The sequence below is a fragment of the Spea bombifrons genome, chromosome 1 (assembly GCF_027358695.1).
Source record: "Spea bombifrons isolate aSpeBom1 chromosome 1, aSpeBom1.2.pri, whole genome shotgun sequence".
Lineage (NCBI taxonomy): Eukaryota > Metazoa > Chordata > Amphibia > Anura > Pelobatidae > Spea > Spea bombifrons.
Genome location: NC_071087.1, coordinates 13165972 through 13188932, shown reverse-complemented (window position 1 = coordinate 13188932; position 22961 = coordinate 13165972). Strand labels below are relative to the sequence as shown.

Genomic DNA, 22961 nt, shown 5'->3' with positions numbered 1-22961 from the left:
GTAGTGTAGTTTTGATAAAAAAACGGTAAAATGACCAGGTACGAAGTTAAAATAAGAAGGTTGATAATGATTTGTGCATTTGCGATTATGCTGTACCTCTCATTCCCCAGCTTGAATCGTCATCCAAAGTGAATTGACCAAAGTTGGCAGCCTAGAAAAACAAAAAAATAGTATTATTATATATACAAACATAGATGAATAAAATAAAACCAAATAGTGTGAAGCACGGAATAATAATAATCAAAAATAATGATATCAGTGCTACCTTCTATTTGCAGTTGGATAAAATAGTTCTTCAGAAGAATTCCTCCTGCGAGGGACTGACTCACTAAACTGCTGAACGAGCAGCGGTGACATTGCATCTCACCACATTAACTGAATTAAGATCCGCAACTTGCTACAAGTGACCCAAAATGTACTAATATTGGAGAATCTATTCATGGGGATTACAGTTTTGACACCACTGACATTCTACTGCAATCTGTTTTATATGATTTCTGTAAAATAGCATTTTTTGAAATTACACTGCGCCGAGAAGTTAATATAGCTTTGAATTCTATTTTTGGACTCACGTTTGTAACCAATATGAATGAAAAATAATGTTTCCACTTATTTTAGATTCAGCATTGAAGGAGCTTTATTTAATAAAGCTAATATTTCTTAATTTTAACCAGTGCCGTCTGCACGCTTTTTGGACACAGCCAGCTCCTGTACTGCCGGAGACCGGCTTGTGCGGTGAATGTAAGGGGCAAGACACCAGGCGGACGTCAGCGCCGTCAGGTACGTTAAAGGCTTTTTTTCTACCCAACCCTTAGATGGAAAATGTAAGATTTTCTTTGAGCACTAAATACAGCGCAGTATACAGCCCATTAATTCAGACCAGCATTGCAGAAAACCCGGTTTCATTTCTTTTTGCACCCATAAACTCCCGTTATCTCCAGTTCTGGAGGCCACCGTTGTCAGTCATGTGATATTTTGGGTGACTTTTTCTGCCCAAACACCACGCTGAGCTCTTTATGGCAATGCAAATGAAGTCCGTTCCTCCATAGACTTTCACTAGTCAGAGTGTCCAGCTGGGTGAATAAGTCATTCTATTATTTACCTCATGGCAGTAGTCATGCCTGGGGTGTCAACTGGTCTTTGACTGTCCTTGAGTCTGCATTATACACGCCCAACCCCAGCAACTTTCTCCTTGGCTTTATGTGGGTTTTTTTTTTCCCCAAAATGTTCCCTGATCTACAGAGTTTGAGATCTTGCTAGAAAATGTAATAAAACAACGTCTCTTTCAGCCCATTTAGTGGAATATACCAAACAAAATGACAACGAACAGATGGCCCAAACTCTCGCTTTTAGTATTTTAATATACCCAGGAGGGAGCGCAGCAGATTGTAGTAAAACAGAGATATGCGAATAATCACCATATGTTGAATTATTTATTCTAAATTCATGAAAAAGAAAGTAAAATTGCTTGCTATACAAACGTTACCGCGGTTCTACGGCCTGTTTCGTTCGGCTACGGAAGATTTAGGAACGCAGAATTCCACCATGGAACAGCAGCTAGACCCGCTGCGAGCGCGGGCACGGCCCATGACAATGTACATGATTTTCCAAACCCTTCTTACTTGCGGAAAGTAACATACTCACTCTATTCAGACCGTTTTTACCATAGCCAGGCAGGGACGCAGATTTGGAGTACAGCAACCCTGTAACATGGAAACATAGAATCTGACAGCAGAAGACAACCACTCAGCACATCTAGTCTGCCCGTCTTTGCCGATGTAAAGACCCAGTCCTTAATCAGTCATCGTCTTAGGTTCAGGAAATCTTTATGCTTATCCCATGCATGTTTAAAGTCCCTCACAGCTTCTACCACGTCTAATGGGAGGCTGTACCACTTATCTACCACCCTCCCAGTATTGTAAAGATGTAAAATAGTATTAGACATATGATATATTATAATAATATAATAATAAGACCTTTTCAACTAGCAACCATTTGAACATTACTCACTGGAGTACGTTCCGTCCCCCGGAGTGTCCTTTAACCCGTCTCTATAGGTGCCGGAGCTGTGTGTCAATGATCGTGTATCTAGGTCGGAGTTACTCTGAGCATCCATCTCTCCTTTGAGTATGACCCAACTTGTCTTCACCTGAACAGGAAAATATTAAAATAAACTTACTGAACTTACAGCAATTCACACTCACACCGTTCCTTCATTTTAGATTCAGATTATAATGCCTTCGCGCTACTACTATGATTTTTGACCACAAAAGTAAATTTTTTTTATTTTTTAAAATTAAATAAAAAGGGTAAACTATACTGTTTTGGATGTATCCTGAAGAAAAACATTTTTTTTTTACCTTTTAATAAAGTGCAATAATATATGAAAAATCAATAATTATCCAGATAATCTCGAATATGGATTGTTGACGTCTAAAATGAATAATTATAATTAATAAATCTGGCATTGAATAGATACAGTAAACACATTTAATACATCTTTCATTCTTGAAATCTTTAATAAATGCGTTTGTGTACAAATAATGAGACATAAAAATTAAAATGTAATTATCTACACGTAGATGTGGCCACAGTTGTACTTTACCTTCCTACTATCTGGATCTATATTAATATCATCTCCTTCAGATCTTCTTGATGCTGAAATTAAAATATAAAGAAGTAAAATAAAATAAATTAAAAAAAAAAATTCTGTACAGGGAGAAGATGAGTTGTTTTGCATTTGTATTTTTTTGCCCCACTGTCAGTAAAGAAATAATATTTGGTTAACATTTGGTGAATTAAAAAGCATAAAAAATCCAGTTCCATATAAGAGACCTTAACTTAAGCTGTTAATTCTATACTAAATGGTTAATAAAAAAATATGGCATTAATCATGTGGTTTGCTGGCTATGAAAATATGTTTTTTGCACTGTGTTGCATAAACACTGCAGGGTATATTCACGAAATCATGAGTTTGCTAATATAGACAGGGATAATGGTAATTCTGGCGGGAAAACTTGCATTCACCAAAAATACTCAGCTCAGGCTTTCTTAAGTACAGAATACTGAAGGTTCCCAACGATCCAGGAACTGGAATATGGGGTATATTCACTAAAGGAATAGATGGCAGTAGAGTCCGCAGGAGAGTTATGGTTTGAACTCCTCAGCTTCACTATGAAGGGTCAACACTGGCAAGGTTCTTAAGCAAAACGAGCTGAGCTGGCCCTGCATAATGCATAATTCAATGGGCGATGAGACTTTGGAGAATATTGATTTAACAAAACTAGGGCCAGCCAAGCTCTTCCTCCAGGAGAAGCTCACAAGGGTTGGACCTTCATGATGTATAGTGAAACCAAGGAGATAAAACACAAACTCTCTCTTTAGTAAAAAAAAGCCCAACACAAAATGGGCAATCAGCTCAATTCCGGCTGAGTTCCTGAGCCTAGTTTCCTTTGAAGGCATGCCTAAAGAGAAGAGAGAATTGAAAGTGAAAGTTGGGTAGTAAATTGTTTATTCCTTAAGTTACTTTTGTATAATTTATCTCTACGTGGGTAGGAATCAATGTTGGAGATAAATCTATCACATGTCATTGAATATCTTTGCGCACATTGTAAGGGAAAAAAATAAGACTAGAAATCACAAAAATGGGGTTCAGTTACTGGTTATAGATTACTCTTGGTTATAGAATCCAGCCCCATGTGTTTTAGAACCCTAAGTGAATAAAACCCTGTTCTGTAGCAGATTACTCATCTGTAAAGCTCGCGTGGTGACATGCATAACACAATGAGAAGTACCGTCACATGAAATAACACACACGTTCATGCAGATGGACCAGAAAATAAAGAATAAGATTTACTAGTGGTGGATGTGTCTTAATTTTGGTTAGAAAAAAAAATAAAAAATATCATAATACACAAAATAAGAAAAATAAATAATAGAGTTTTGTCAATTAACCCATTAATTGTCTTAAAACGGAGCACTGAAACAATAACATCTTATAAAATTCCGTCAGCCACTATGACCTTTAATGAACATTTCAGAGTCTGCCCGCTAATTCGCGTTGGGAGTTTCTTCGCGTTTTGGAATCTTCTACGTGACTTGGCTTCAACTCTTGTAGACTTGGACCCCATAATAGGTTGAAGAATATGTCTGGCCGCTGCAGAGTTCTTATTGATTAAACCTGACTTTGGTTTGTTGAAACTCTAGGAAGTCCTTTTACAAATCAAGCAAATAAAATATTCTCCAAGGTGGTTTAGAAGTGGAGGGGGTGGCTCCAGCAACACCAGGACCACACGGGAATATAGCGTGGAGTTTATGTCCCTTGGACATCAAGGTACCGGCTATCTACTGATCTGCCATTCTACGTCATTTGTCAGTAAATTAATGAATATATTTGACTTTTACAGGTCTCACTACTGGCCTTTTTATGTATTGCCACCACGAAACACCACTTTGCCTCCAAAGATAACAGGATTCACATGTAACTTTCAAGAAAAAGATACATTTTCATGTGCAAACTATCATTGGAAAAGTAACAGATGCCACAGAAAACATAAGTGTTATTGTTTGTTTTTTTAACAAAGTATTACAGAAGGCGGTATAAATAAAGTATTGTAACATATGCACAAAATAGTCATTTTCTTGTCATCTTTGAAAAAGAGAAATGCCATTCAACATGATAACATAAGAGAACCGTCAATCCTTTTTAACCCCTTAATGACAAAGCCCGTACATGTACGGGCTCAAAATGCATTGTTTTCAATGGGTTTAGGGACCGCCCATTGTCATTAAGGGGTTAAAGAAAATTTAAGAAATGAATTAGTCATTTTTATTCAGGGTCATATGGCGACATGCGCAGCATCATATGTATCGCATCAGTCAGCGGTTCTTTAATAGAGAGGCTGATGATTCATACATGTAATAGAGAAAAAATGAAGAATAACTAGAAGCAAGTTCTACCGGCAAGCTTCAGATTGCTGAATCTGCTCCCTATTTTCAGACATTTGTTTGGAAAGTCAGAACGTTTCCACTATGTGTTTTTTTTTATCCATGTCTATCCATGGCAGATGACCCACAGTAATCGTTTTCTGCCGTGTTTGTCGAACTGAAATTGTTGTATGTACTTTGTCAGAAAATTGATACTTTTATTCTAAAACCTCAAGGATTAGGTTAAAAAAAAAATATTCCCTCCCCAAAAAAGGTTGAATTTTTTCGGACTAATCATGTAAATGCTTTGTACTTGTATTCACAGACATTTTCAAAATCTTAGCCTAATATTTTTTTATCACATCAGTCTGGATCATGGAAGGGATCAATACAAATATAAGAAAAATGAAACGCCATTTATATGCATCAAAATTGATTGTAAGCTCACGAGCGGGGTCCTCAAAAGCCCACCATTCCTGCCAGAAACTTCGTATAAAAGCACCATAAGCTCACAGACAGGGTTCTCATGTCCTTTTATGTCTGTATGTATTAATGTATGAATTAATGTATTTGTTATGTGTTAACATCCCTATTTAAATTGTACACCACCCCATAATTTGCTGATGGTTAATATATAAAAATATATTTATATTATTATTATTAATAATAATATAAAAATGCAATGGGCAATTTCCTAGTTCTGGGTGTTTAAATTGTATAGTAGTATATTTTCCACCACTAGGCGGCGCTAATACTTTTTGGTCATCAGAATCTTAGCCAACAAACAGATTTTAGTACAGAACTATTACATGATCTCAGGTGTTCCTTCATTAGCACAGGTGATTCCTTCATAAGCACAGGTGGCCAAAAAGACTAAATTAAGCATTGATCCTCTATCCCCCTATTCACATGTAAAGATACACATTATTCACCAGAATAACTATGAGATTGAACTTTTAACAAGATAAACTCAAAAGCTATTTTGCACGGTATTATAAGACAATTTCTTAACCCCAACCTGAAAATTACAAAATTATAGAAACAAATAGCCCTGACACCTGGGTTTAAAATTATAAACATTCAGAGAATTAATGCTAAGATAAATTCATAGGGTAGTGTCACAATAGTTGGTATATATTTCTATACATATATACCGTATTTGCCCGATTATAAGATGAGATTTTTTCAGAGCAAATGCTCCCAAAAATACCCCTCGTCTTATAATCGGGGTCATCTTATAATCAGACCTCAAATAGAGGTCTATGAGACTAAGATCCAGATCCCCCGTAGCGCTGCAGGGGACCTGGATCCTCCTGTCTTATCCCCCCATTTAACCCCCTCACACACACATTTACACTTACCGGTGCTTCTGACTCCCTGCTGTGTAGCCGAGGCAGCGTGTAGAATTCCCCGCACCAGAACTCTGCTCTCTGAGAGTCGGGGAAGGTCTGCGCGATGGACGCAGACAACCCCCGCTGCTAACCGCACCTCCTTCCGGCTGCAGCGGAAGTTGCCTACGCGAATCGCGTAGACGTCTACACGCTGCCACGGCTACACAGCAGGGAGTCGGAAGCACTGGTGTGTGTGTGTGTGTGTTAAATGAGGGGCATGAGGCATTTCTGTAGGCTGAGTGCTCTATGAAATGCTTTTTTTTTTTTTTATTTGTAAATTCTCCGTTTATTGTAATAGAAGCAACAGAAGACATCACAGCACAATACTGCGAAATAGGATGTTATACAACCGTATATAATATATAATATATATATATATAATATGATGCTTTTTAACCCCCTTAATGCCGCTCTGCCTCCAGAAATGCCTATCATAAAGGCATATCATGGGGCGCAGTGGCATATAGAGGGTTACAAGGCATATCATGGGGCACAGTGGCATATAGAGGGTTAAAAGGCATATCATGGGGCACAGTGGCATATAGAGGGTTAAAAGGCATATCATGGGGCACAGTGGCATTTAGAGGGTTAAAGGGAATATCATGGGGCACAGTGGCATATAGGGGGTATAAGGCATTTCTGGGGCAGAGTGGCAAGCCTGGGGGCAGATGTGCATAACTGGGAGGGGCAGGTTAGGAAATAAAAACAAAAAAAATATTTTTCTCAATCATAGCTTTTATGAAAAAAATAGTTTACATGAATTAACGTTTACTGGTAAAACTTTCCTATAGGGTCGTCTTACATGCAGGCTTTTTCTTTTTTTCCTAAATTAATATTCAGATTTTGGGGGGTCATCTTATAATCGAGCAAATATGGTATAAGGGCCCAGGATGAGACTTAGAAGAAAGACATTGAGAAGATAGTTTAATCGGTTTAATCTCTCGCTACAATGCATTTGCAGCTGGTCATTGCTTGGGCATTATGAAGCAGAGGACCACGCTGACTTAACTTGCCTGAAGAAGCGACCTAAGTAGTCTCAAAAGCTTGCAATCTAATGCAATTCAGCAAGCCAATAAAAGCATCATCTTTACAAAATTAACATAAACTTCCCAACCTATCACCAAACACGGCCGAGCTTCCAGATTATGATGGATTCCCAGTCATACTACAGTGCTTACAGAGCCATCTCACATCCGTGTATAGGATGTTTTATACACGGCCCTCAGCTAGCCACTTGCTTGGCACAAGCTGGGAGAAGATTATTTTACATGTAGTTCTAGAGCCGCTTCTTAGTCTGAAGCATGATACCTGCACACGGCATTAAACTAGGAAGCAGCTGCCAAACAATTAGCTTTGGCATTTAACACCATCGGCGTAATAGCGATCTAGCCGTTAGATCACTGCACCAATCACTCTCTCCCTGCCTCTTGTTAGCTCTTCTTCATGAGATTCCATAGAGAACCGATGGGCCATATTTACATACCTTGCTGTTTAATTAAATATTTATTCCTTTTCCAGATTTAAAAATGGACTTGGCTTTTTAACATAAAACATGTTTTTTCAGATTCCATGAATTCTCGAGGACCAGTGGAGACAGTGTCTGGCTGGTCCCTAAAGGGACACTTCAGCCATCACATGCACTTTAATGCATATGATAGCTAAGCGGCCTCCGAGCTGCAGCTTCTACTTAAGGTAAGTAGTTGTAAGGTTGAAGAACACATATTCATATATGTACAAAGTACTTTATTGTGCATTATTGTCCCTGTATGGGACAAGACCCTTTAACTGCCAACAGCAATCTGGCACTTAATGGGTTAATTTAAATATACCCATATATTCCATTTATACGTGATTTAAAAAAATATATTACAAAAAAAAAACTTTCAAATGTTCCCTTGGTTTGTTAATATTTTGTGAATAATGAATTAACACATGAGAATGAATTAACGCATGAGAATGAATTAACGCATGAGAATGAAACAGGGTTTATCTGTTAACAGGCATGCAAGAGATTATTAGCAGCAAGCAGAAAGCAGACTGTACCATGCTGTCTGAAGATAGGGGGTTTCCTATAGATGTTATCTTTAAGTCCAGTGTCTAAGAAAGAAAGAAAAATAGGAAAGAACAAAAGAATGAGAAAATATAGGGCGCAGCTAATTATATTTTTCAATCGGAGCAAAAGCAAATGCTCGTGAGATATCACATACATAATGTGATATTAATGGCCTACATCCAAAAGGTTAGTTAGCATGGAAAAAGCAGCAAAAAAAATAAACAACAATAAATTAAATGCCACAAATTATATGATTATTATACTCCCTTTATTGCTCTCAAGAGCAAAACAAATATTTTATATATTTAGGTTAAAGGAAATATTTTTTCAAAATGTGCACTGAATTTTAGGCATTTTCTGTATTGAGAAAATCTGTCATTTCTAAACATAGACACATGCGACATTAATTAAATACGAGTTGACGGCATCAGAAAAGATCTGAGGTTTAAAATGTATGAGATCCAGCACTCCGGCGGTGGACTGACAAGCTGTTGGAGATTCCAGCCTACCTGGGACGTGGAAATGTCTGGGCGCTTGCTGATAAGCAGAAGATGACGATTTGCTGTCTGAGCACATGGATAAACTTGGGGTGCTGCGCCCACTTTCACTGCCTCCAGAGGGAAAAGCAAAGATAGCACATAAAATCAAAGACAGAGAGAAGAGTAAAGCACTTCGTCCTCTTCAGCACTAGAAGGACCTCCTGAGACCCATCAGGATCTCATGAGACCTCACTAGCTGTGAAGGAGTGAAAACCATTGAACCCAATGAATAAGAGGGCATTATTCAGCCATTGTTGGTTTGGATGAAAGCAGAATTCCCACATTAGAACTATTCAGCAGAAACGTACACATCCCATGGACCGCAACATACATGAAATTCTGTTGTGGAATCTAGCATTAGGATGACTACACAACGGAACTTCAGAAAATGTAGACGTTCACCGATGCATGCTTTGGATGGGATGTGGCCCAACTAGACAAACGGAGTCTATTTTTTATATAACATTTTCATTCCATCCAGGGTTTCCTGGCTTTATTTATAAGATATTTTTCCGCGGCATATTGTGGTAAACGGAAATGTGAATATATATAATGATACCTAAAATTATTTTAAAAGTATTGGAATTATAGGATGAACAATGTGTACAAAAATCCCAGTTTAATTACTACTATTTGTGGAGAAACGATGATGATCAAATCCAAACATTATTTTACTAGATATAAGCTACAAAGTCTTTCCAAATGTTGGTCAACTTTGCCATAGCTGGATCCCAAAGCATGTTTTTGTATAAGTAGCTCACGAAAACATATTGCCCTAGACTCAACGAGCTCTGGCACCCCTGCCCCTATCCATCGGTGGCAAATGACTATGGCATGAAAAGAATAAATTATATAATGGGTTTAGCTTATGTGAGAGTGAATTGTGTGTGGATGTGGCTGCCATAAAGCCCCTTCCTTTTATTTCCTACCCAATCTGCCATATCTATCTGATTTTTCAGCATCTGTTATACCACTAAACCAAACATAATGACGTTTGCTGGAAAGAAACATAACATTTTAAGCTCCATCTCCCCCATTCCTTCCTATTCTCTCTTCCCACATCTCTTGGAAATCATGTTGATAAAAGTTATGAGATGAGCCAGATGCTATCCGAGATTGTCATGCAGATTCCACTCATGCATTAATCAGGGAAGAGTAGATAAGATTTATTGCACCGTACAAATATCTCTAACAATAAGAAGGCTTGTCCTTACTGTCAGACTTGAGGAAACTGCCAAGAAGTTTTATGATACTTCTAGGCAGCTCCCAACAAAACACGTAAAGGATTTCATTATTTAAACGATTAGTGGGTGCCAGTAACTGGACAGATAGATATAATGGTCTTAGCATGGCTGTCTTCATTATAATATTAACCAAGATGACTGATGTTTCATAGCGAATGTGCCCTAGGACTAATTTATGGCAGCACCCACCAGCCCCAAATTTTTTGGCCACCAAACTCCACTGTATCTCTGGCATTTTCCTAGCAGAAAAAGGCTTCTCCGTGGTAGACTAGTGGTATGGGGTGGAGATGCATAGATATTATTACTAGTACCTCCTAGCTCCCTTATTCTGCTATATGCTGGGGATCTGCTCCAACTACCATCATGAGCAAAAACCCTTAATTTTGTACCAAAAGCATCACTCACTCACGGTTGGTCAAGTTTGTGCCTAATTGAAAGCTCTTGAGCTCACTTTTAGATCTTCTGGGCTTCAAGACGAACTGTAGTATACTTTTAGTTGCATTTTAACTAAAGACATTCTAAAGCTCTGGCAGGGTAGTAGGTCTTGAAGGCTAAAGGTGAATTTTCAAGCTGATGGTTGGATTAGATTTTTTAGGGACACTCATTTAAGTGGTCATTTGGTGGACATTTTACCATATGACCCGTATGCCATTTGCCTCACCCTACTCTCAATAAACGTATCAAAAAGCAAAATCTTGATAATCACCCTTTTTAGGGTTTATCTTAACAATTGTATGTTATACTATATGAGTATAATCACACAGCTGCCCCACAAATACAGTTACAAAGAGGAATGGAAAACAGATAAGACTTATTTAGATTAGAATAATTTAACAATACAAACTGCTATTTACATGTCCAGATCAATAATAAAGCACATTTGCAAAGGTTATAAGAAATGGTGAATGCTTTGGTTAGGCTACACAGTTATTGAGGTAGTTGACATTAAACGGTAAGGGTAATTATCTGACAGATTTCAGCAAGCACAATTAAAGCAGCATTTCATGACCAGTAACAAAAAAAAAAATCTACACTACACTGTCTGCAGTGACGACTTCCAAGGTCCTGGGAGAGCCGGGTAACCAACTGCTAAAATTCCAGGAATAACAGATATATTGTTCCTTTATATAGCAAGTGAGGAGGAAAAAGGCACAGGCAACTCACCTAAGGACAACTGGAATAAAAAGAACTCATGGAGGTATGACATCAGAATCGTTCTTCATAATGTCACAACAGATGTGTTTCTCTAACTCTAGTGTAGACACCGTAGGCATCATTGTTTCCGTCTTGTAAAGGGATGCCCCACGTTGGTCAAAGACATCCAAAAAGACGAGAAGACACCTCCACAAACTAATATCTTCCCAGTTTTTGTGGATGCAGCGAATCTTTATGTAATAATGAAACTAATAACCAACTGGAAATCTAAAGTTATTTTATCATACTTATGGTGAGAGGCACTCTGAAAGAGAGATCTGCTGTCCTCATAAAGCTAAAATATCTGTTGTTCATCTTAAGAACATTTTAGGAAAACAGAGGCTTTTTATTTTCAATAATACTTGTAATTATTGTTATTATTATTGTTGTTTTTATTTCTGTTGTAGAGAGTGCAGTGACTACAATCTTATTTTTGATACAGAAAATATAGAATGGGAAAGAACAAAGTGACCCAAAAGCCTGTGTCCAGAGAAACTAGGAGTCAATATGGCTCAACATGCTTACTAAGAGCATTGCTATTATTCCATTGATATGAAATGTTGCTTTAAGGATAACGTGACACATGGGTGGACAAAAACTACATATGTTAGCACAAAGAGTAGCCAATCCTTGATTTAACTTGTGTTTTAAGTATAGCTTCCAACAATAGCATTGGACATGCATCCCAATAAGCCATTTGGAGTCCTAGGTTGGCTACCCCCAAGCTAAACAAAAGTACTTCATAAAGCAACCAAGCTTACAAACACAAAGACAAAAAAATATATAATTTAATAAAAATAACAAAAAATGACAGGTCGACTACAGGAATCACATGACACATGACATTCCTGTCCTTACCTTTGAAGAACGGGATGTAATGATGCCTGAATGTAGATGTAGGACTTGTGTGTTGGGATAGAAAGAAGCAGCTACTGGTACCAAAAGGCTCAGTACCAGCTGATAAGCCAATAAAAAGTAAACGAAAACAAATGTTTAGGGCCTTTTCTTTTTATCAAACCCCATGCGCCATTACCAGCAGCCGTCATATACAAAGCATTGTAAACAATATGATGTGCATATGTTTGCAGCTTTCCAAAAATCATAGACATTCATGCATAATTTGCCAAAGTTGGAAAAAACGATGACCTTTTTTTTCTAAAAGGAAAGATGGAAAAGCAAAAAAACAAAACGAAATAAAAAAGCTGAAAACAAGCCAAAAAGTTAGAAAAGATATTAAAATTCCGCTATCACTTATCCCAATGGGTTTACAGGATTTTAAGAAATATTGGGCTTGCGATTAAACAGAAAAGCTAAAGTGTGGCTATCTTTCAAGTAATGACTGTAAGGAAGGAAGTCATATGAAGACATGTCCAACCGAGCCAGTGTGAGCTTGAGCCCGGCTTGTGAAGAGTGGAGAAGTAAGAGCTGGAACTAAGTTTGCTTAAACTTGTCCTCTCACTTAGTTTGGTCCTTCGATCTGGGCTTCCACTTGGCTTGTGCTGTCCCACCAACTAGCTTGCCTGCCTCTAGCCACATACATAATACAAAGATCCATGGGAATATGAGCTATTTACATAGAAACAAAGAATTTTATGGATCTAGCCTGCCCAGTTTCACCAAAGAAGGGCTCAGACCATAATCAATCCATTTGTGTTGTTGAGACCATCAAACCAGGAGGCCGCAATAAAATAACGCAGATGATCAATTGACGTAGAAAAAATAATATCAGATAAGACTTTTGGTGGCGGTGTTTTCTCATGCCGGAAGGAGCATTTTCAAAATATTAACTCTACTTAACAAAAGATCATCCAATTTACAGGGGTGATTTCTGTGCTCTAATGCCTAAAAATACCAAAACACAACAATGAACCTGAACCTGCAACAAAACAGTTTCATTCAGATGTTTCAGATGATTCAATCTTTTTAAAAGTCTGCATTCTCATTACTACACACTAAATTTATGCTACTGATATTTTTATTATTATTTGAGAATAACTGAAAAACACATAATAAACTTTTTTTTAATTACATTAAAAAAGTACCATGTGTGATATATTAGTCCAGACTTTCACATCCTACTGCACTATTATATTTGGTGCATGATAGATCTTCTGCCGAGAAACTTACAACTAATACATACCTTCGGTGTGGATATTTTAATTGAACAGAGATTCTTTTTGGCATAAAGCTCAGAAATGTATCAAAACTGTTAATAGTTAACCTACAAGTACGCCAAGGACCACAGAAAAATATAGTCTGTTATAGCCTAAAAGAGCCCCTGAAAGCCGGTTGTTAATTTCTGTAATTGACCCAATATAAATGAAATTGTTGACCAAACACATATTTTTTAACGTCTGTGATGACCTAAGTTAGCAAGAATACATGGATAATTCCCTTTACCTGGTCTGCTGTAGTGCTGAGGAGAGTGGGAAGTCGGGGTGCAACGTCCATAGCCTAATGACCCAGTTGAGCTTGGGCTGGAAGCCCGGTACTGCTTAACCGACCGGTCATCTTGGTCTCCCTAAAAAAAAAAAATTGGGTTGACGTCTGAGGTTAGTGTAAGTAAAGAAAAGGCAAACAGAAGAGCTGTAAATTATCCTAAACTCCAAAACGTGAGCTCGGTGGTTTATAAAACCCGACCTAGCAAACACTATCGTATTGCTTAAAAAGGTAGATGAATGAGCCGAGCAGCTTTCAGCTTCTATTAAACACACCTACAGTTCTAGCTTTAAATATAAAAGTTTAAATATAAAAATATAGTAATTGCTGGATGCAGGGTTCTGCAATAACCAAACACTATTCTTGACTACATCCTCAGCCTCCAGATATCTTTGTTGGCGCACGGTTCAATGCCCACTCAAGATACTTCTTGTTGGAGTTCCTTCCTGGGGTGGGAGAACCGCGCTCAGCTCATTCACTCAACCTGATGTATGCCATTAGATGTAAATGAGGTGGTGAAACATAGTAAATATTATTTATTTCTAAATAATATCGCTGAACTCCCTGCGGTGGGTAATTAAGCGTGAAGGATTAAAAAAAAAATGTAAAAAAATCAGTGTCGTTCAATGTATGGCTTGTGATGAATAAATCGGATATGGCCATTACCTCGGTAGGTGTTGGAGAAAACAGCAGAGGTGACTGCAAACAGCAACACAAAATAGGAAAATTAGTGATTAGAACCCATGCATGATCCTAGCAGCACGATTTATAATAACTCATTAACCAAAAGCATCTACGCAGCTGAGATCCGTGTCTAAGAGTGGCACAGGCAGCCTTATCTGTCCAAATGATTTCCCTTCTTAACATCCCTTACAAAGGCTGCCTGAACCAATCGACAACAATCAGCAACTTAACAACGGGACAGAGATAATCTAACAGGGAGAATAATCATGCTGCTCATTACATAGGTTTATTAGGCTATAGAACTGTAATGTGGTATTTAGGATAAATCTTCTCTAATATTAGTATTTAACTACTACCTTTTTTTCCTCTTACTCAATGCTGTATGGATTTCACTGTAAGGTATTTTTATTTTAATATTTGCTGAATTTTTTTATAAGGGATGGCTCTTTTAATCAACCAATGTCCCCTTGGTGGTATGACTGCTTCGTGATGGATTAAGCTCATGCCAGGCTTTAGCGATGTTATGGCAGCAGTACATCGGTATACAACAAACTGATTAATTGGTATGGTCCACTGGAGAACAAATCTCGCCAATGCTCGTTGCGGAGAGAAGTTACACTTGCTAAACCTCCAGGTATGTTTGAGCGGTAAGTACTTCTCTCCCAACGTTGGGGGTTGATTCGCTTATTGAGTAAGTAGCGTGTAATTTTTCTTTTGGTGGCAGCATGTAGACTGTAGTTGGATGGAATGCATTTCTAATCGTAAAACATATATATATATCATTTATATATATATTTGTATTTATATAGTGTATAGCGTTTGCCCAGCGTGCCAGATGACCGGTCCGGGCCGGGCCTGACTATAAGGCAAACTATACTCTTGCACAGGGAAAGAGATAGTAAAGTTAGAAAAACTCCAAGTGGTTCTTCTAGTCTGCCCTTTTGCTTAAAAAGTCGTCGGTATTGCTGTAAGAACGTTTAAGAATTTCGCTCAGGTGAATATACCCAGGTAATATATAAAGTATACATCATCCAAATGGCAAATTGAACTTTGCAAGAAAATCAAAATTCTGTCTTCAGTACCTCCCCATAACTATGCCTGTCATCTGCAGTATAACAGATATATGGAGAGTAGGAGATCATATCAGGACGGTCAATATTATAGATGGCTTTGTTTTTAGGGAGAGCCGCCAGATCCTTGTAGTCAAGAATTTCATCCCCAAGCTTTGCCTAAGGAAGAGAGGAAATAGAAGGATTGAAAGACAGGCGGCAGAAAAGCAAAGCACAGATCTCAGAAAGTACAAGAAATTTCAAAAAGCCTCATACTGAATAGAAAACTCATGGACAGTGGTCATTATTTTACTGTGTCCTGACATGATGCTCACGCTGCTATTTGCTAAGGTATTTCAAGGGCCCATCCGCTGTAGAGAGAAATCACAGTCAATCAGCGCCTCATCATAATTCAGAGCTGAGTTTTCTCGAGTTGTCTAACTTGATGGAAATGGACCCAGGAACAAAAAGTTTTTCACAAGCTGGACTCCTGAGTTGATTCCCCATCAATATTAATGGTGACACAAACACAACCCTGGACATCTTCAGGAAGCCAGGAGATGCTCTGCAAATTAGATATTTGAGAGATACTCCTACTCGTCACACTTTGGAGTAGCGTATGAGTTTACAGTTCATGAGATACAGTGCTGTCCATAGTTGTTTTGATGAAGAAATTTAATTAAACAACTAATTTGGTCTCTTTGTTGAAGTGACTGAGAGTATGTCAACTGATAATAGGATGCCATGTATTCCCAATTTAGATAATTAAATCACCCACTTCAGTCTGTACTTCAATTTCCTGTTTGCCATCAGACAATGTCTGCTTTAGACCGGCATACCACTGAATTTACCACATTTACACATTAAAATGTTAACGCAAGTGCACTGGCTCCCATTTATTATGCCCTATGACTTTGGAGTAAGTTATCCGCATAGTCAGTACAGTTCCGGTACTTATATAATATTAATTTAATTACACTGTATCCAAAAAAACATAACCATCCAATTCAATTGTCTCATCATACCATTCCCCAGCTTTTTATTCTCTAATCAACATCCAGTTGAACCGTTTCATTGATTTTTTTTGGAACAAAATGATTCTGATTTTTCTCTATTTCCTCTAATCTCTATTTCCTCTAATCAAAAAAAATATTTTGTATTTACCAAGACAACCATATTTTTTCCCCCCTGGAACAATAATACCTTTACTAAATTTAGCTGTTACGGTTTCCCATACGTTTAGTTAATTCTGAACCACTGCCAGGTCTATACCATCGCCAGGATGAGCCGTTACTAAGGATTTGTTAGAAGGTTAATCATGTATAACGCCCTTTTATTAACAACCTTTTCCAAAATAGTACATAATTACGTTTTATTTTTACTTTGTACTAATATGATTTTCTCAGCCATAACAATGCACAGTAATATGACTGATATTACAGGCCGTGTATAAGTGTTTGCGGTAAATATTTACTACAGTCAAAGAAAATCAGTCCACTCGTAAAATCCAAACCTGTTTTTCATTATCAGCAAATAAACTTTTAACAAACGAAAAACCCACTGTACTTTTAAATATAAAAAAATGTTTTTTTTTTGTTAAACTTGATCTCAAAAGTAGTATTTAATGAAAGTATATGCCGCTGATGCAACAGCGCTAGTTTTGGCTTTGCCCTAAGTGTGACCCAGGCCAACGCACCTCTCCTCACAGGTGCCTCCATGTTTTACTTGCCCTGGAGGAGACTGAAAAAGGTGATCTATAAGTTCATCATAGCCAAGGCTAGAATGGAGCAGATGCCAGGGCTTCCCAATGCCATAGCAGAGACGGTTTGGGCTAATGTGGCATCAAGCAGGCTGACCAATAGACTTAACGACATGGCATGGATGGCAATTAAGGGAAGCCTTCCCCTAAGGACATTTAAGCATGCAAGGCCTGTGTGCGAATATATAACCCACAGTGCATCGTATCGGAGGAGACTTCTGTCACATATAGGAGACTTGCGGTAGCCAAGCTAAAGCTAGCCGGAGCGTGGTCTCGTTCAGAAGGCGCTTACTCGACAGCTGCCTTCTGTGCAGTCACAGCTTTGTTGAGATCCCTGGAAACCCAGAGGATCGGAAGTTCCTCTCCTACCATTTTGTTTTGTATGGACTCTTTCCAGGAACTCACATGGAGGGTGCCATAGAAGAAGCTTGGCACTTAATGTGTTAAGGTTTGTGGTTTGCCAGGAGCCACCTCAGACTGTCGTAGGCTAATTCTCTTGCTAAGAGACTATTCCATCATTGACAGTCTTAAGAAGGTGAAGGTAACTTCTGTCATGACCCCTTCCCCTTATGACCCCTTCCCCCCATCTTTAGGTGTTGTTCATGCGGCAACGTCACTATTTCTGGAACTGTTAAATGTTGTTGACCTATGATGTGATTACTGTTGCTGTATTTTGTCTTGCCTGTATGTAATATTTGCTCAGTTCTTGAATAAACTCAATCAGGCCCTCGTCACTGTGGAACACCAGGATATGACATTCTATAAAAAATAATAATTCTTCAAGCCAAGGGCAACTGACAACTGCTGTTCTGTAAAGACATCAGCATGATGTGTGCTTCTAGTTACTACTTCATAATATATTACTGAGCCTGTTGTAAAGACTTAACCCTTAATCTAGCACTTCTGCCACCCTCTCAGTTAAATACAACATAGAGTTACCAAAAGAGGGGTGCATAGAACCAGGGACTGCAATAGAAGCACACTAGAAGCACAGAAAGGATCTAGACATGGTGATACTGCATTAATCTAGACACTCATGTGCTGAACTATAAGCAAATAATGCTGCCCAGGAAGCAAAAGCCCCCTGTCTAAATTCCAAGAACATTCTGTACATCTGTAGTGTATCAGTCTCATACTTCAACACATTATCTTTTAGGGTTATCTTTTTAAGGAATAGAACTCTATACTAAGTACTCCAAAGTCTCGATTGCTCAGGTAAGGATCTTTATATTCAATTAAAAGGACAAAAGTACATCAATAAGTGCTCTCTGTACTGAGATATACTTTCATTCAATTTGTGTGCACTGCTTCAACCCGTGGTCAATTTTTTCAATTTGCAGTATATTAACCTCTATAAGTAGTTTTATATATCCCTTCAATGTAAAACTACAAAGGACAGCATTTAGGACCTGACTGATGTAATAGTATACAGTGACGTTTTTTCTCATTCTTGCAGTTAACTTCCATGATCATGAATGAAACGCACTCGGTTCATTCAGATGCCATCCCATTACTAAAGTTGCCTGATAGAAAGTAAGGGCTAGAGCAATACAGGTTTTAAGTTCGCTAAGCGTTATGTCTTAAGTTATGCAGAAAAAAGGTATTTTTAATAGGAATCGGGAACTAATTTTAAGTATTATTTCTGAGAGTTTAAACTTACATAAATAACGCGGCTTGGGGATCCAGACGTACTTGATGCAGGAACCGAAATTATACTTTCTGAAGATGTCCTTGTTTCCTGTAGGGAAATTCAGTAAAACAAGGAGGTAAAATGGACAAGACTTCTTAATAGCTCTGCAGAGCTGTCAAGTAAGGTAATAAGTTCGATGAACTATAACCGACACAACAAGTAAAGACGTTTTCTGTTCACAAGACAGAAAATACGTGAGCGTGTTACATACAAACTGCCATGAATCCCATCATCAATTAAGGTCCACAGCATCTCTCATAGAATAAAATGTAATAAATTGTGCAATAAAGCATTCACCGGTTGCTCAGCCAGGACACTTATTATATGCGGGGCTGATTCATAGCCATGTACAGAGTATCATATGTTTTGTAGACTCTGTTTTATGTGTGGGTTAGTTTTTACTGTCTGTAATTTGGGTTTATTTATTGTTGGAGAGTATTATTGGACGATGAGAAGAGGTCATCGTTTTAAAGTTTTGGACGTTCAAACAAAGTGGAGGATCGTATTTCTTTACTCTGTCAGTGCTGGGCCGGTAGACAATTCTTCTTAATGACTCACCTAACACTCGATGGGATAATATTGGATGATTGGACCTTGGACCTAAGGACAGGAGGGAGGACACTGCCTATTTTTTTTTTAGGTGGGTTGGGGTGTGCTTGGACCAGGGCAGTGGCCCTTTAACTTTCAGACATGAAGCACCCAATAAAATATATACTACTTGGGTTCCCTTAATCCCACAGGCAAGGAGATGGGAAGAATTGGAAGCAAGCAGTGGGCATAACCCACATCCAATTCACCAACAGCTAATACCATAGCATGCTTTAGGTGGGGCAATACCAGAGTAGACAAAGGGTTATTTGTTTACTGTTCTGTAGCCACGTTCCCCCTAAATATCAGTCCCCACATTTTTCTAAAATGCATGGAAATCCGTTTATTAGCTGGTGATGATAATATATTCTGAGTAGAAATGTCCAGAAGCTCTATTAGATAGATGAAGGTACATACCTTATTCCTTTCTTCTGTCTTGGCGGCTTGTCTACATATAGGATGCCATATTGAATTACCTGCAGCAAGCACAGCATTCTTAGGCCAGTGTCATTTAGTATTTTCACTGAACAGAACTGAATACATGCGCTGACACGGCAAGTACATCACATGTTGTGGATTATTTACCCTGTGATTATTTAATCACGTGAAATGAATTCACTAACCAGTAACTCCCATAATAAAATCACAGTTAAGAGAACACGCAATGGCGTTACCAATTATTCGTCCAAGGTGATTTAAAGCAACGTGTGTTTTTATAATGTGCCTAAAGCCTATATACAAGTAATTCCCCATTCCTATTCCATACCACTGATTAAAATGCATTATGTTATGATTATTAACAATGTATTACTCCAAATAGCTGAACCTCCCATACCGTATATAAAATAGTGCCAAAGTGCACTATTCTATAGATGTAAAATGGAAATCGAGAGCCATTAGCACCACCCAGATTGTTATCATTAATTGTACCATTAATTGTCCTTTGTATTTACGCCTATGAGCTAATAGTATGAAGACCTAGACCTACAGGGAGTTTGTTCTATAAGTACATCATTTATATTAATGTATGGCATTTTCTCACTTAAACAAAAAATTGGATGCTTGTTTACCTTGAAGATACATCTCCTCGCCTTCTGCAAACATCTGATTGCATCGGACACACCGCGCACAAGTTGGGTGATAATGTTTCTCTCCAGCCTACAAGAAGAACAGGATTTGGCATTAGAATTTATCAGAAAAGCAAACATCACTGGGTTCTTTTAAATGTGGCCAGTACGGCAAAAAGGTTTAAAATGAAGTCAAAGGTACGTGTTTTGACTCCTGGGATGGAGTCCCCACTAGATGCCTTTGTTCATAATAAAATTACCTGGACCAGCGCTGGACAATGGTGGAAGAGCAACCTCAGCTAAGATGCTTGTTGACAGCATCAGCTTGAGGCTCCAGCCTCATCATCTGTCATCTAGACAGCTGCGTAAAAGAAGCTGTACCTCGTTTTTAAAAAATACCAGCTGCAAATGAAAAATATTAGAACCCAAAATGATTGTTGCGGTGGTTCTTTACAATGGGGTTAATTTGGCTAAATAGAGCAGAATTGTCCTCCCATGTCCTTCAACAAAGATCTACAATGCACAGGGAGGGTGACGCAGAAAATGACCACAAACATTTTGGACCGTGTCCAAACGTGAAGAACAGAAAACATCCAGCACTACTGAAAAATACAAACATTTTCTTAATAGTTGTAGCTGTGCACACTAAAGAAGTATTTTGACGAAACTTTACTAGTATGCACAGTAAACCCAATAAAAGCACATATTTTATTGAAATAATTGTAGTTAAAGGGTAACTCCTATGAAAAAAATACTTTTCTCCTTGAGGGTAAAACCCAGTGCTGTATACAGTAACTTACAGCATAAATACTTGGGATTCTGTTACACTAAACGGCCATATATTGCTTAATCCCCCACCACGTCAAAGTACCCCAAGTTTGGTGAGTCGTATCTTTTTTCATGGGTATATTGCTCGCCAAGGAGCTGAATCAATGGGACTGCTCTGTATTTTACCCCACCGAGACTCGAGCAATTTAAAGCCCTCTCTGGAGGCCATTAATGATGGGCCTATGTGGCAGGAGGGGTTTGGTCAGAACTTGTGGTGCGTACAACTTAAAAAGCATAAAAGGCATAACAGTCAGATTCCCGCATTGCTACTAATAGAATAATGACCAATAAGTACAGTTCCTTGGTAAGCAATATAGAAATGTAAACTTAGGACTCTTCGAAATAGTGGTACTTTAACGTAGCGGCGGGCTGAGCAATATATGGCCATGTAGGGCGACGGAATCCCCAATATTTATGCCTTACATAGGTTTTGGTGACAGTAGTTCGGGTGTTCGTATAGTAGATTGGGTTTAGATAACAGAGCTAGAACACAAACTATAGGCTACTATGTAGCTATCTGATATCATCATATTATGCGAAAAACTAGAAGTGTTTTAAAAAAGAAAACTCCAAAATATAATGAAAAGGTATAATTCTATTAATGAAAAAAATGGTGAGGTATGATAGTCCGGAAAGCTATGGTTTCATATTGTTGTAGTTTAAGCGAGCTTTTCATTATTCCATTTACCACTCTAACCATACTGTATACGACCGCGGTAATAAGATAATGACACCATTAGTAAAACATTTATAATTCATACCGTGCTGCTTCATAAAGGCCACGTGCTAGAGAGCTCATTGTCAATACATCATGCATAGCAAATCATAATCTTTTTTCTGATAAATTGCTTAAAAGCAGTTACTATGAAGGGCAGTAAATTCTAATGTATTTTTCTCCATCGTTACATCATTTTGAAACACCGAAAATCATACATAAACAAATGTTTTCACTCCGCAGTAGGATGGGGGGAGAATTGCTTGTGCAAGCACTTACTGAAAAGAAAATTAGATTTTCTAGGTCTGGATATTTTTTTTTTTTTCTTAGAAAAAGCAGAATATACTGAGCAATAAAATATAGAATAAACATTAATATTTCAGAGCTTCTAGATCCAAGTAGAAATCCGATTGCCTTTTGAAGTCTAGAAGGATGTTTTCCCTTAAGCGGCAAACTCTGACAAAAAATAGCTGAATTTGATTTTTTTCCCTTCTTTTGGATCAAAAGCAGGAAGGATAGGTAGAAGGGTTGAACTTGATGGACATTTTTACTAATTACTATGTTGCTATATGACTATGTTATTGTTGAAAGCAAGCATACAACACAAAATTTTACCCTAAATAAATGAAACAAAGCACCCAAGGTATTAAAATGTATCAAAATATCGGGGGTTAATTCAAAATAGTGTATGAAATGTTAAAACATACCTCCCAAGTGCCGCCTTTTTAGGCACACAAGACCCTGCTTTGAGCCTATGTTAATCTGTTGATGCCCCTCTTGTCTATGAGCTCAGAA

At 38.0% G+C, this 22961-nt stretch overlaps 1 protein-coding gene across 5 annotated transcripts in view; it reads right to left on the bottom strand.

Annotated features, from left to right (window-relative positions):
• The window catches only part of ABLIM2 (actin binding LIM protein family member 2), a 73561-nt gene that overhangs the window by 5838 nt on the left and 44762 nt on the right, over window positions 1–22961 (bottom strand). For 3 of the 5 annotated variants that reach the window (XR_008350447.1, XM_053458244.1, XM_053458248.1), the window contains exons 7-19: window positions 20627–20714; window positions 19974–20032; window positions 18939–19016; window positions 15553–15699; window positions 14453–14485; window positions 13748–13868; window positions 12206–12304; window positions 8880–8981; window positions 8361–8414; window positions 2606–2658; window positions 2011–2149; window positions 1645–1703; window positions 97–151 (exon numbers count right to left, since the gene is read on the bottom strand). Coding sequence is in view for 4 of the 5 variants with exons in the window: in XM_053458244.1 (XP_053314219.1) it covers window positions 97–151; window positions 1645–1703; window positions 2011–2149; window positions 2606–2658; window positions 8361–8414; window positions 8880–8981; window positions 12206–12304; window positions 13748–13868; window positions 14453–14485; window positions 15553–15699; window positions 18939–19016; window positions 19974–20032; window positions 20627–20714 (1087 nt within the window). In the remaining variant the exon portion in view is untranslated. The remainder of the gene's footprint in view (window positions 1–96; window positions 152–1644; window positions 1704–2010; window positions 2150–2605; window positions 2659–8360; window positions 8415–8879; window positions 8982–12205; window positions 12305–13747; window positions 13869–14452; window positions 14486–15552; window positions 15700–18938; window positions 19017–19973; window positions 20033–20626; window positions 20715–22961) is intronic. The other 2 variants (XM_053458246.1, XM_053458247.1) reach the window with 2 other exon arrangements.